The sequence below is a fragment of the Pteropus vampyrus genome, unplaced genomic scaffold (genome assembly GCF_000151845.1).
Source record: "Pteropus vampyrus isolate Shadow unplaced genomic scaffold, Pvam_2.0 Scaffold4, whole genome shotgun sequence".
NCBI lineage: Eukaryota > Metazoa > Chordata > Mammalia > Chiroptera > Pteropodidae > Pteropus > Pteropus vampyrus.
In genome coordinates, this window is record NW_011888785.1 from 12,527,810 (window position 1) to 12,542,897 (window position 15,088).

At 35.8% G+C, this 15,088-nt stretch overlaps 1 protein-coding gene across 4 annotated transcripts in view; it reads left to right on the plus strand.

The window, feature by feature from the left end:
* The window catches only part of SLC25A13 (solute carrier family 25 member 13), a 165,075-nt gene that overhangs the window by 65,054 nt on the left and 84,933 nt on the right, over positions 1 to 15,088 (plus strand). For all 4 annotated transcript variants that reach the window (XM_011363329.2, XM_011363321.2, XM_023533097.1 and 1 more), the window contains one exon: positions 13,546 to 13,685. In XM_011363329.2, coding sequence (XP_011361631.1) covers positions 13,546 to 13,685 — 140 coding nt within the window. The remainder of the gene's footprint in view (positions 1 to 13,545; positions 13,686 to 15,088) is intronic.

Consider the following 15,088-nt stretch of genomic DNA (forward strand, 5'->3'; position numbering starts at 1 on the left):
CTGCCTGAGTCAAGAAATAAGACATTTTCAATGTCCCTTAAGTCTCCCCTCCCAGGTACCACCTCCTCTTTCTCCCCAGCGATAGCTGTCTGGACTTATAAGTACAGAACATACATTAACTTCTTCTGTTTGGGGGCTTTATTTAAATAGAACCATACAGTATGTATTCTTTTATATCTGGCTTCTTTCACACATGTTATGTTTGTGAGGATCATCACTGTCATTGTGTAGCAGCAGTTGGTCATTTGATTTCTGTGTGTTATTTGATTGTATGCATGCACCTGGTGATGGGTCTGTGGGTGTTAACTGTTGGGTATGTGCTTAGTGCCTAAAGGTTTTCCAAACTGTGTGTGCCAATTGATGCTTCTACTGGCTCAGATCATAGAATTTGAATAATTATTAGAATGAAATGGTCTCTAATAATGAAGTGTTTGAACACTCCCAGGAGAAAAATTACATACCAATTCTGATTAAGCTTATTAATACTTGTTTTTGAAAATATCACAACACTACTCTTTGGTGATTAGGACTCTGGAATTTTCTCATCTATCATTTGATACAAGGAAGAACAAAGGAATTTTTACTAATTTCTGTTTCTCCAGAGAACTGACAATGGTTGGGAAAAAGTAAAACTTTAAAATTATTGAACTGTTTTCATTTTCTTTTTTACTCCTTTGATTAAGCAATATTCTAATGGTAAACTCCTTTAGCTGTTACAATGTTCTTGAATGTATAGTACTTTCTGCTTTGAGCAGAAAGAAGATAAGTATTTATTATTTATTCTCTAATGTTTCTGTTTCTCCTTTTCTTTTTTTTCTAATTCTCATTTACAGTATACATTTTATTTAAGAACCTTGCTTCTATGGGCTATCCATCACAATACACTAATCAAAAGCTATTTCTTTGGGGGAAAACAAATATCGAACACTAACTTTAGAAATCTGAATGTCTTCGAAGGCTTTATCTACTAGTGTCCTGATATTTTGTTCTGTTTTAATTCAGTTCTGGAAAATACATTTTCCCCAACCAAAATGTTACAAAAATGCAGGGATCCTAGTTGGTGATGATGTGAGTTGATGTGGAGAGAGGTACTAACCAAAGTAGAAGATCAAGAGAATCAAATGAGGTCATATATTTGATAGTACTTGGTAAAACTGAAGGTGTCATCATTGTCCTCATCATCCTTGTCGTCATCATCATCTTCATCGTCATCATCATCATCATCATGAGGAGAGTTTAGTTTTTATAAGAGGAGGAGGAGGAATAAACATTCTAAGTATAGTAGAACTCTTAATCACAGTGGGACCAGTGCTGCCCCGTAGAAATATAATGTGAGTCACAAACGTAAGTCATGTATGTAATTTAAAATTTTCTAGTAATCACACTAAAAAAAAGTAAAATGAAAGATGAAATTAATGTTTTTTATGTGACCCTTTATATTTAAAATAGTATCATTTTAACATGGAACTAATATAAAGATGATTAAGATATTTAACATTAATTATTTATACCAAGTCTTCAAAAATCTACTCTCTATTTTATGCTATAACACATCTCAGTTAAAACTAGTCACATTTCCAGTACCCAGTAAGCCCCACAGGTTGGTGTTGACTAGCACATTGGACGACACACGTTTGGGGCTTTTCATGATAGAATAGGAGAATGTCCCACACTCTACAGAGTGGACATGAGTTATTCATGCTTTTAGGAATATTCCACTGTACCACATACTAATAATGGGTTGTTAGTCTGTTTGAGATATAGGATTTTGAGTTTCTAAAATGAGTGAGAAAGAGCTCTGAACTTTACTACTGAAATTCATTGTTTGAAACTAACAACAAAACTATTTTGCCAGATTATAAATGACAACTTTTAAATCAGAGCCTTGACAGCTATAAGAGTTCGATGTATTCTGGGTAATTTGTGTACTCATGAACAGCAGCAAGGGTCCCATCTGGGAATGCAGTTTTAAATTGAACTTTGAAGATGGGTTCTCAACTCAGGGGTTTGGTTGAGTGTCAGAGAGTCCATGAATGGCCACAGTTGTTAGTAATATTTTGTTTAAATGAGCATTTGCTTTTAGCAAAGCTTGAAAGGGGATCAGTGATTCCTGTTTATGTCAAGCATTGTATGAAAAAGGATTCTCCTATTAGACAATCATAAAGCCTAAAAATTTTAGTTTATTAAGACTCTGAGAAGTCCCACAAAAGAAAAAAAATCTATTTAACTTTGTCCAACTCATTTGATTAGAACCTTTCTTTTGTGTGTGAGACCTAAACGAAATTCACAGAACTAATGAGATGACTTCTAATGTTCTTCTCAAGTTAATTCTATGACATATATATTGGTATTCAGAGGGGCCTTTTCTGGGTTCACAGTTAGATTTTGCCTGGGAACACCCACTATGTTGCAAATGAAGGTGGTATGCTTTGGGAAAATGGACAGGCTAGATGACGTGAGGAAATATGTGGAAACAATCCACTTCAATCATTTTGATTCAAGTGGCAAAAATAATGACAGTTAAAAGTATGGAAATGAGAAGTTTGAAGTACCTAAATTTAATAATAAATAAAATAGCTAGAGGAATGTAAGTATTGGACTAGAAGAGGACAAAGCTTTAGCCATAATTTTTTAAGCTCACTGGAAAGAGTCATTTGTTATCTTTGTAAAGACTCTTGGAAAATGAAATAATTCAAAAAGATAACTGAAGGGGGATATGGTTAAGAGTCAGGAGGAGCATTATTTAGGGAAAGTTTTTTTGTAAAATATGGATTCTGATTTTGGTGTTTGACAAAATAATTTGTTATATTGGTGAAAGAAACTTATCGTAGTATAATAGATTTTAATATTATTTTATATTATTTTATGACCTGAGTATATTTTCTTACACACATTTTAACAGAATAAAAATACTGAATGAGAACAGTGTGAGTTTTGAAAGTGAATAACCTTCACATTGGTAAGAGTGTGGCATGCCTGGGTATTGAGTGTCTTGCCTGAGATCCCAGAGACGGTTTAGAAGCTGTTCGAGTTTGTTGGGTCACAAAGCCACTGTTTACGAAAAGCTAAATACGGATTTGCACGATTGACCATAATGGCTTCAATTTTGAAAGATAGTAGTATCAGAGAGCGCACTTCCAGTTGGTGGTATAATTTGAGAATTGTCCATGCCTCAAATGGCTAAAATATTGTACTTTTTGCTACTTCATCACTCCGTTTTAAAAATGGGGGCGGAAGGAGGGGGCCTGTTGAGAAGGTGGAAGAATGTCACTTGGAGAGTAAATCACAGTGACCATGTGAAGCCACTCCTTAGTTAACTACTGCCTGAAGGTTAACCTTTTCTTAGAAGACCGTCTGTGTGGAGAGGCCAAACTGGGGGCTTCTGCCCTGGTGTGCGTGCGCGTGTGCGTGTGCGTGTGCGCGTGCGTGTGCGTGTGCGTGTGCGTAGGGTGAGGGGAGAAGAGAACCTGTGAATAGGGAAGAAGGCGTGGAGAGCAGAAAGCTAACAGTAACTCCTAAAACTTGGAGCCCTGGGAAAATCTGACTATTTTAAACTGTACTGCTCACTTAAAAATAGTAAAATTATACCATTATTCTTTCAGTGTGAGAGAGATAAAAATACCGTTTTTCTAAATTGGAAAATTTGCTGTAATCTCGCCGCTAATGACTGATTTCTTCCAACAGTTGCAAGGCAGTTTTTGCTCTGATAGGTCGGTAAAGGAAACAAAATCAAGAACATACTGGAAGTTCTCAGAGAAAATTACAGTTTAGGTATATGTTGGGGGTGGATAGTTAGACATTTTAATTGAAATAAAACAGTTTTATACTAATATGGGATCACTGTGGGTGTACATTTGTAGTACATATGCTCTCGAAAGAATTTACGTAGGGTTAAATGTATGTTAATGCTTTTGCAAGAAAATTATTTTTGATAACATCCGTCTAAGGAAACTAGCTTAGGAAATTGGTTTTTAAAACAATATAGATATTATACTTGCATTTAGAGAATGAATTAGGATTCTTTGTAATGCTTTAAAAAATTTCAAAGAGTTGGAATTCTTTTCTTTTTGTTGTGTTCTTCTCTAGTGGTGAGGGAAGTTAACAATAATTAGCACAAAAAATGATTAAAGCAAGCTTACACATCTGTAGTGACCACAGTCTGCTGTATATCTCCGAACATCATTTTAACTGACTGACTTTTGATATTATGAAAGACTGCTAATGATTTATTCTATCCAACTGAAATAACCTTCTAGAAGACAGATGGAAAACTTGTCAGCCTTTCTTGCTGTTGATTTAGATAATACATGAAAATTAATATCAGATGCTAACTATCTGCCAGCCTTTAACTTTTTTGTTGTTGTTGTTAACCAGCATTCACTACAATGACTTAAATTGTGTATTAATCTTGAGGACTTATAGATCAATCAGATTTTAGAATAGAAAGGATTCTTAGCGAGAAGGTGGACCACGGATCCTCGTTGTGGTAGCGTGGGAGTGTTCGTTACGACTGTGGACTCGCTGGCTCCATCCGGAATCTGCTGAATCAAAATCTTTGGTGGGCGTGGGGCTTGGGAATGTGCTTTGAAAAAGGTCTCCAAGGGAACGTGGTTCACACTGCAGTTGAACAATGGCCAGTGTAGTCTGTGGCTTTCTTCCAAAGATGCGGAAATGGGCCCAGAGAGGGGAAGGTGACTGGTTTCGTGGGAACCACAACTTTGTCTTCTGGCTCTATGGGAAGGATGATTTTCTTTTCTAGGGTGCCACATGACCCCATCTCAGGGTAGTGCCATCCCTCGCTAAGTACAGAAATGGAAGAGTTTTACATTAGTCCTAATTTTTTACATGCCATACATGACTTCAGTATAATATTCAGCTCACCTTGTCTCTGTGTGTGTGTGTGGTGTGTCTGTGTGAGCTTATTTTTCAAAAGATACTTATCACCACTGTATCTACATGTTCAGAACAGTAATAATAAAAAGTTTACAGGGGCTTATAGCGAACCCCATTTTATTAAAAGGGCTGCATGTGTGACGCACTTATTCTGTACTTACTCCGTTTTAATGGCACCCATTTTCCCCCTAGAACTTCCTTAAGCAAGTCTGAATTGTAGCCAGAATACTTCTTTCCTCTTCAGACCCTTAGCCGTGATTAATATAAAAAGGCACTTGTCAAAAGGGTCTGAAATGGCAACCTTGATATTGAAGCATGTGGCAGTAGAGATAGGTCTGCATCCACTTACTCCATTATGTTATTTAACTTACGAATTCAACAATTTGTCTTTTGCTCCCTGCTTAAACGACCATGGCCATATAAGCTGTTGTTAACCATATCAGCAGGGTGGAATATTACTGCCCTTAGAGCGAAACCACAACTTTCTGTGAGGATTTAGCACATGTTAGAAAAGCACCCCAGTGAAGCCGTTCACAGATAAAGTGTGGCTGTTTGCCACTCTCCCTTTGCCTCTGAGAAGGGTTGTGTTCAAGTTTAACAGAAACATCCTTTTTGTGTTTATTGTATTAATGAAAGTTTTAGGATCCATGAGAGAGATAGTATTATGGTTCAGGGTTTGAAATAATGTAGCTTGATGAACCTTTTTTTATTTTAACGGGAAACTCGTTTTCCTTGATTTGCAGCTTTAAAAAGTGAATCTTTTGGAAATTAAAGCGCATTAATTTAGTTATTCTGTATGGGAACAAAAACGTGGAAAGTTAAAATTTGCATAAGTGAAGACCTTGATGATTTCAGATTATAGTGTGGTGGAGGTTAAGGAATAAGAGCCCATAGAATTTGTAAAAACAAATTCAGTCTAACCACTTAATGGCATGTGCAAGTAATTTGCCAATTAAATATTTCTAGTTAGCTGAAAGATCTTCAGAGTAAAGAGTGGAGGTTCTTAATCTTTCTTAATTTCATACTTTCAGAAACATAATAGAAAATGCTTAGTTTTTGATCACTTTTCATTCAAAATTTTAATGTATGAGCTAAGAGAAGGATGGATTTTAAATATTTGAGGAAAATTATTGCTTTTTGAGAAATGTATAAACTGCGATATTTTCAAATCACACTGTGCCTGATTTTTCTTTGTATCATTTGTAAATATTTGGTGCCTTGATAACAATTTTCATTATAATTAAGACCAGATTTTGGAGTTTTACCATTTTAATGGTCACCTACTATGTTTAGAACATTGTGCTAGGCATGCTTAGCTCTAGAACAACCCTCTAAGATAGATATATTATTCCCATTTTACAGAAAGAGAGAATTGAGTCAAAGTAATTTGTCTGTCACTCATTAGAGCCAGAGATGACAGTCCCAGGTTTTTTTTTGTTTTTGTTTTTAAATAGCTGTAGCGTATCCATTTATAGTATAATTTAATGGTTTTTAGTATATTCACAGATTTGTGTGACCATCGCCATAGTCAGTTTTAGAACATATTCATCATCCCAGTAAGAAGCTACATACTTTAGCAATTCTCACTCTCCCTTCCCCTTTACCCCCATTAGCTCCAGTCCTAAGCCACCACTAATCTTTCTGACTCTATGACCTTACCAGTTCTGGACATTTCATGTAAGTGGAATCACACAATATGTGGTCTTATGTGACTGGCTTCTTAGTATAATGTTTTCAAGGTTTATTCACATTGTAGCATATACCAATACTATATCTTTATTGATGAATAATATCACATCGTTTTGGATATACCACATTTTGTTTATCCATCTTTTAGTTAATGGACGTTTGGTTTGTTTCTGCTTTTTTGACATTATGATGCTGCATATCATAATGCTGCTATGAACATTTGTGTACAAGCTTTTATGTGGACATATGTTTTCATTTTTCTTAGATATATACCTAGGAGTGGAATCGCTGAGTCATTGGTAACTATGTTTAACTTTTTGAAGAACTGCCAAAAGTAACTGTTCCAAAGCAACCATTTTATATTGTCACCAGTCGTATATGAGGGTTTCAATTTTTGACATCCTCACCAATAAATGTTATTAGTAGGAGTGAAGAGGTACTTCATTGTGGTTTTGATTTACATTTCCTTAATGGCTTTTGATATTGAGCATCTTGTCATGTGTTATTGGCCATTTGTATGTCTTTTGGGAAGAAATGTCAAATACTTTGCCCATTTTTAAAATTGGATGATATGTCTCTCTTTTATTATTATGATTATTATTGAGTTGTGAGACTTCTTTGTATATTCTAAAGTTCTCTGTCAGATAATATGACTTTCATATTTTTTCCCATTCTGTAGTCTGTTTTATTTTTTCATTTTGTTGATGATATCTTTTGGAGTACAAAAGTTTAAAATTTTGATAAAGTCCAGTTTGCCTATTATTTTCTTCTGTTGCTTGTCTTTTTGTTATTATATCTTAAAAAAAAGTTCTAATCAAGAGTCACAAAGACTTTTACTGTTAAGATCATCATAGTTTCAGCTCTTGTATTTAGGTCTTTGCTCCATTTTGAGTTAGTTTTTGATTATGGTGTGAGGTCAGGTTCTGACTTTTTTTTTATATGTGGATATCTGATTGTGCAAGCACCATTTGTTGAAAAAACTAATCTTTCCCTAGTGAATTCTCTTGTCACCCTGTTGAAAAACAATTGACCATAAATGTAAGGGTTTATTTCTTAAGTCTCAGTTCTATTTGTCTATATGTCTGTCTTTATACCAGTACCACACAGTCCTGATTATTGTAACATTGTAGTAAATTTGAAATACAACTTTGTTCTTTTTTAGATTGTTTTGGCTATTCTGGGTCTCTTGAATTTCCATATGAATTTTAGGATCGACTTGTCAGTTTTTGCAAAGAAACCAGCAGGAATTTTGATTAGGGTTACACTGAAATTGTAGATCACTTTGGGGAGTATTGCCATCTTAATGATATTAAGTCTTCCAATCTATGAGCATGCAATGTCTTTCTATTTAGGTCTTTATTAACATCTTTTCAGAGTAAAAGTTTTCAGAGTAAAGGTTTAGCACGTCTTTTGTTAAATTTATCCCTAAGTATTTTATTCTCTGTGAGACTATATAAATGGAATTATTTCTTAATTTCATTGTTTTGGGTTGCTTATTTTCAGTGTATGGAAATGCAGTTGATTTTATATATTGATCTTATATCCTTCAACCTTGCTGGACTTATTAGTTCTAATAGTTTTTTTTTTTTTTTTTTAGCAGATTCCTTAGTACTTTCTATACACAAGATCAGGTCATCTATAGTCCAGCTTTTAAAAATCACAACTCTTTCCACTACAACCATATTCTGTAGCCTGGGGAATTTATTAACTTAGGAGAAATTAGTTGACTTCGAGGTTATATTTAGAAAAGAAACAATTGCCACTTTGTAATGATCTTTTTGTAATCTAAAAAGAAAAATACAGCAGACTTCTAGGCTGGAGATATTTGTGGAGAAAGCAGAGTCGCACGAATAAACTCGAAGGATCCTTGAGCTTATTTGGTGAAGTCTTGCTTTAAATAATATCACCATTATTTGGTGCTATTATGGGAACTATAGGCCTTCCAAACATACTTTATTTGGCACAGACTGAAATAACAGTGATTATACTTTAAGAGATAAGCATTCTAATTTATTTTTACTTTCAGGAAGAGTGGGTAAGCTATGAAAAATATGACTTTAAACATCCAAAATATATATCTAGTGCTTCACTCATATTCCAGTGCTAATTTAGTTTTGTTACTATGTCTATAGGACCTCAACCTGGGGGTAAGATTTTAAGACCTTGTGTTTTAGGCTAGGAGAGACCTTCTTCTAATTATTTTTAGCTAGTGATAGATCTGCCAATCATGCTTATTTGAAAGCTGTCAGCTGTGAGTTATGAGTGGTGTATATATGTATAGTTCACTGAACCAAGTAAGTCACCAAAAATCCCAGAACATTTTGATTTCCTCTTTCCTCTCCAGGACTGTAAGTTTGATTTGGAAAAGTCAGGGAATGGTAAAGGTCTAGTGATAGCGTGGCCCCAAGGTCGATGCTGGAGTCTTTGATGGTAAAGCTCACGGAATTTTGCATGGGAGCCAGAGTACAGAGCAGAATTCGAAAATCACTTTGGTTTTTCGTTTCTGATTTTCATTGCCTCACAAGGCATGGCGAAATTTTAAACAATCAAATGATAAGTGAGAAAGCTATTCATGTCTTTTAAAAGGACAAAAAGAGTATTAACCCGAAGTGATACTGTAGTGTCTTCCATAACAAGGAGTGAAATTCCCAGAACCCATGTGACTCTCGGACTTAAGATGTTGTTTCTACTCGTAAACCTACAGGAAAATGTAGAAACCAAGTATTTCAGATAATGGATGCCCCAGAATGATTTATGAACCTATAAAATATTTCTAGAGAAAATGTGTCTTTTCTAGAGTGACAAAATTTACTATTTTAATGTTTTAAAAGAGATGATTAACCATGAAAATTAGTAGAAATATCGGTAGTCTTCCTCTTTACCAATAATACCCATTTCCTCTTGCTCATATCATTCAGTTTGTCCAATTAGAACAGCTTGACAATCTTAGGATATTGGAGTACATAAACCTCTATTAGGTAAGTTAGAAGAGTGAAAAACACATTTTGTAGATATTGTATCAAGTGTTAAAAACTCCAGGCCTTTTTTTCTAGAGTCCTGTGACTACCTGTTCTTCACATAGTAACATTTTCTTCATCATCAATGTAGGATCGAGTTCTAGGGGTTTAAAAATAATGATATTTGCTGCTGGCAAGTGATTTCAACACATCTCTAACTGCGTGGAGCAGGGTCTGTCATGTCTTAGTGACCCCAGGACCCTCAAATCACTTCAGAAGAAGTGAACTCTTCCTCATGCTGTTGTCCTCCACTGAGCAACTCTCTTACTGATCCATTTGAATGAATCCTCGACAGCCTGCAGGACCCAGGTCAAGTTTTACCTTCCCCAGGAAGCTGTTTTCTCCCACTTCTGCAAGTGCCTTCCTCTTTACACTTCTCTTTCTTTGCCACGAGGAACTCCTGCACTTTAGCTCCTAATACAGTATACTGCTTGGATCTGTTGTTCAGCTCCTTCTTGTGGATTAGACTTGGATACAGCACCATGCCTTCCACCTGGCTTCCACTTCCCACAGGGTACAGTGCTCATAAATTGTGCTACTTAGAATTTGATAGCTAGCTAAGGACTGGCATTCTTACAATTGCCCATGTGTTAGAACAGCTGACAACTGCTAGTGGGCCACATTCTCAGGGTCATGTAGTTTGTAAGCTGTCCAACTCCAGGGAGCGCCAGTCACATAGGCCGTGAAGTGAATGTTATCTACTGGTTTGTACAGCATGGCAGCCCTGCGTGTCCTCTTGCATCTACAGGAGGCCTGTGTTTACACATTACTTCATTGCATCCTACCTCCTTCCTTTAATATTTTTGTCTGTTTCACTGGGAAGTTAAAAATTAGTGAGGAGCGAATCTAACCCTTCCATAACACTTCAGGACAGTGTTGTTCAAAATGAGATCCTGGACCCATGTGTCAGAAAAACCTGGGGCACTGGTTAAAATGCAGATTCTTCAGCCCCCACGGGAGACTGGAATGAGCCTAGGAGTGGGGCTGGAGCCTTTCATTAGCAAGACTGATAATTCTTATGTTCTACACTAAAATCTTAGAAAATGACTGCTGAAATAGCTTCTCAGTAAGGGGGAAACTATAGTACCTCAAAGGGTTAGTACCACCGTCCTTAACCTGTAGCACAACTGTAAACCTTTTCTGACTCATCTAAATTTGACCACTACTTAGTGAGTAGTTGCTCTACACCCTCCACTCTGCAGCCACAGTGGGAGAATCAGATGTGAAAAATAAGGCCTTTGCTCCCAAGGTGCTAATAATCTGTGTGGAAAGAAAAGATGTATAATAAATATGTGTACTCACACACATATCTGCATACATATACATACTATAGAGAGATGTGTTTTTAAAAACTTTATTATAAATAGTACAGGTCTATAAGATTGACAGTTTGTAGAGCTGAGATATGTCTTAGGGATCACATATAGCTTTACTTTAGTATAACTAGATTTCAATATTTCAGGCAGGCAATTGCTTAAGGGAGACAAGCTCAGTAGAATAGTAGAAAAACCTTTAAACTTTTCAAAGTTCACACTGTTGAATTCAAGTCGGATCCCTAGCAAGCAGTCAGTGTTAGTTACATTATAGGAAAAATAAGATTGCTAGTTAGAGTGAGGTGCATTTTTAATTCATTCACTAATTTCTGAGTAACTTAAATTTATGTACATATATTTATAGTATAGACCATATAAATATTCAAATATATAAGTGCCTTGGCTTTATATGCTAATGTTTAGTTAATACCCTCTGTTATTTTCTGTGGGACATTGAAGGAGAGGTCAAGAAAAAGAAGGACTTCATTTTTGACAGCTATCTTATGATTATTACAGTAAAACTTTGTTTCATCAGAATACTTGGCAAAAAGAAATCTTTATTTCACCAGAATGCTTGGCAGAAAAATGGCCAGAAAGCCACCATTTTTGTTTATTTGCCTATTATTTCTCTAAAATTTTATTATAGTGTAAAATTTTATTTATAGTGTAAAAAAATTGTGTTTTTCCTTTTGGTCACATCTTTGTCATTTGAACATTATTTCTCATTAGGTAATTTTTTGGTCTAGATTAGAAGATTGTGGAAAAAGTGGGTGGAAAAAGTGAAAAGATGACTAAGTACAAATTGGTAGTTACAAAATGGTCATGGGAATGTAGAGCACAGATAGGGAATGTTGTCAGTATTATTGCAGGGGCTGTGTGTAGTGCCAAATGGGTGCTGGAGTAATCGAGGGGATCACTTAACTATATAAATGTCTAGCCATTGCACTATATACCTGAAACCAATGCATTAGAAAAAAAGAGATTGGGGGAGCCTTCCTTGAACCTCTGTTGGGCCTGCTTTATAGAGAGCAATAAAAACTGCGAGCTGGAAAAGAGCTACGTATTATCTAGGTTGGTATCTATTTTTACCGCTGAAGACTTACACGTATAGTGGCCCTGAGAACGATACCTGGCTCGTGCTAAGTGCGCTCAGGTGTTTTAGAGCCAAAGGAAACTTGCAGAGTCTCCTACTTAATTCATTTTATTGACCCTCCCTAGATCCTCTGGGAGTCTTGCCCTTTTTTTTCTTTCAATTCTCAATTCTTGATTCACTTCATTTTTTTTTTTTATGTCCCGTCTCTTTTTCCCTAAAAGTAGGGAAGACAGAATGAATTCAAAGAAATCAAGGGTTGTGCTTTAAAATTTTTTATTTTATTGTCCTCATCAGGGCCAGCCTGAGGTTTTCTGCCACCTTTTATAAAATTTATGGCTGGCATAATTCTGATTTTTACTGCCTTCTCTGTACGAATACACACCCAACCTTATGCTGATGGTGGCACTACTGTTTCTTCACGGCAAAACTTTAAAAATGTCTGGAAACTTTAAAAGCATGGAATGAAAACTTGTGGGTGGAATGGGGGTGGAAGTGGGAAATTTGGGGGGAAAAGTAGAAACATGTGCCAAAGTTTTTGGCACCCTTTAGGACTAAGTAACTTTTTTCTTTTTCTTTTTTAAATAGAGGCAAAAGAGGAGGGAAAAAAACAAGGTATCAAGCGCAGTTTGCTCATAAAAATAAGCAGATTTAGTAGCTATATTTAACGATGTGAAGGCTAGGACAAAACTCATTAATATGATAATTATCTGTATTCCCTCTACCTTCCAAGCACACACTTCTCTTGAGCGGAGGAGACCGGTAAATAAAAACATAGAGCTTTAGGAAAGTAAGGTTTTTCATATTGTTTTCTTTTCTCTGTCAGTCCTCTGACAGTTTCGTAGTTAAGGCTAGAAAGAGGTGAAGAATGAGTATTAGCCCATTTGGTAGCCCATCTTAAAATGAGATATTTGGACCATATGAGAACTTCTGTCAAGCTAAAAACGTGCTGTGTGCAGTTAAAGAATCAGGTTCCTGGCTTTACTTCCCATCACCTTTGTCTTCAGGTGTGTGGTTTGATAAATAGTAGAACTTTCCAAAGCTCAAATAGAGTTGTAGTGCCTTTGAATATGTCCATCAAGATTTATCTAACTGATTTCTAAATCTGGAAAAACTTTTCAACAATTTGATAAAGGACTATATTTAAGATTTGTATAGTGTTATATGTGTTTCTGTATTTATATGTGTTTCCTGCCACTAAAGATTGAATTATATCCCTTATGCATAGAAAATAATATTTGTTAAAACAAAGCATATGAGATATAGCTTATTATGTTGGTTTGGTTTTCTACTGCCTTTTAGGGGTGTGTGTGTGTGTGTGTGTATCCCCTTTATTTTATTTGATGGGATTATTAACTTTGATTTCTTGACTGATTCCATGAGAATTCTGATTTTCATTTCTGCCATGGTTTTATAATCTGTATGTATTTTAAAAGTTGAGTTACTATTTATAAGAAGAAAGTAGAGATATCCATTTAATAATATTTTATAAGGAAGAACCTGATTCGCTTTGTTTTAATCAGCTTTTCTTTTCTCTTTTCAGAGGATGTTAAGCAAGTTTTTGAACAGACCACAATTCATCAGCATATTCCATTTAACTGGGATTCAGAATTTGTGCAACTACATTTTGGAAAAGAAAGAAAGAGACACCTGACATATGCAGAATTCACTCAGTTTTTGCTGGTGGGTCTAGCTCTTGAAAACTTAAAAAGAGTAAATAATTGATTTACCTCAGACTTTCTAATCCTGGCCAAATCATCCCATTTGGAAGTATTTCTCTATTAGTGTGTAGAAACCATAAGATTAAGTTGGCTCTTACAGATTGTGTTGAACCCCTTTATGTCCTAGGAAATCAAGTGATTTGCTCAAAAGACATCTAAGTCAAGAGGGACAATACTGAAACTTGAACTCCTGGCTTATGACTGGACCCACTACTATTTACTAATATTTTGTTTTCCTCTGAGAATTGGAGAAATGTCATAATCAGGATCTGACAGTAGAATCATTTCATCTGAGGCCTTTCCTAGACAAGGCACAGAGTCTGGAACTTGGCTGCATATTGGAATTACCTGGTGAGCTTAAAAAACTGTTGTTTAAATCCCACCTCTGGAGATTAGATTTGATTTGATTTGATTTGGGGGAGAGGTGGGGTGGACAGTCTGGACATTGGGATGTGTAAAGCTTCTTAGGCGCTTCTCATGTGCAGCCAAGTTTGAGAGCCACTGTTGAAAGGGCACTTGCTGTCCATGTCCAAGATTAAACTGGGGTTGATGTTTCTGGATGTTCCTAGCCCCAGCCCTCCTGCCTTTCATTTTCCCCTCCCACTCCGGTATGATCATATCACTGGACCACTGGTGATGCCAACAAAAGAGTGATAATAAAATATGATTACAATTTAGTTTTCCCCTTGACGCATGATTTTAAAAATGTTTTACCCATGATATTAACATTTAGCCAAAAGAAATCAATATCTTACATATCTTACATATGTAAGTCCATATGATAAACCATTCTTCTTTTGTTCTTTTATGCATTTGTTTTATTTCTCTAACAAATTCTATATTTTACTAAATATAATATTTTAAAAGTCATTTAAGGGGATTAATTAGCATTCAGAGTCTTGAGGAAAATTTTGTCAGGGAAACTAACTTCTCTGTTCTTTGTCACTAGTAATGTGGTCAGTGGGTGTCTCAGTGCCCCTGCTTCTCTTGTATGCCCGAGACCTTGCCAGCCTTCTGAAGGGTGGTTGGAAACACAGCTGTGAAGTGGAGGTGGCAGGTGCATGGGACACATAACGTCCACCGGCTGTGTGCTTATCCAGCCAGCGTTTTATGGCATTTTTCCTAGGCACAGGCATATGTAATAGGTTGAATAAGTGCTTCTCTTTGACTTATAATGGTATTGTTATGATATATGAAATTCGTCAAGCCATTTAGTTTGCTTTTATTTTCATAACCTTTGGAAACTTAAAATAAGGTATCTTAAACCTGCCGTTGTAGTATTCTTTAAAAACATGTTAATGTCTATGAGACCCTGTTTGCAGTTCTATATCAACATAAACCTACATAAATAACTTAAGTGGGGAT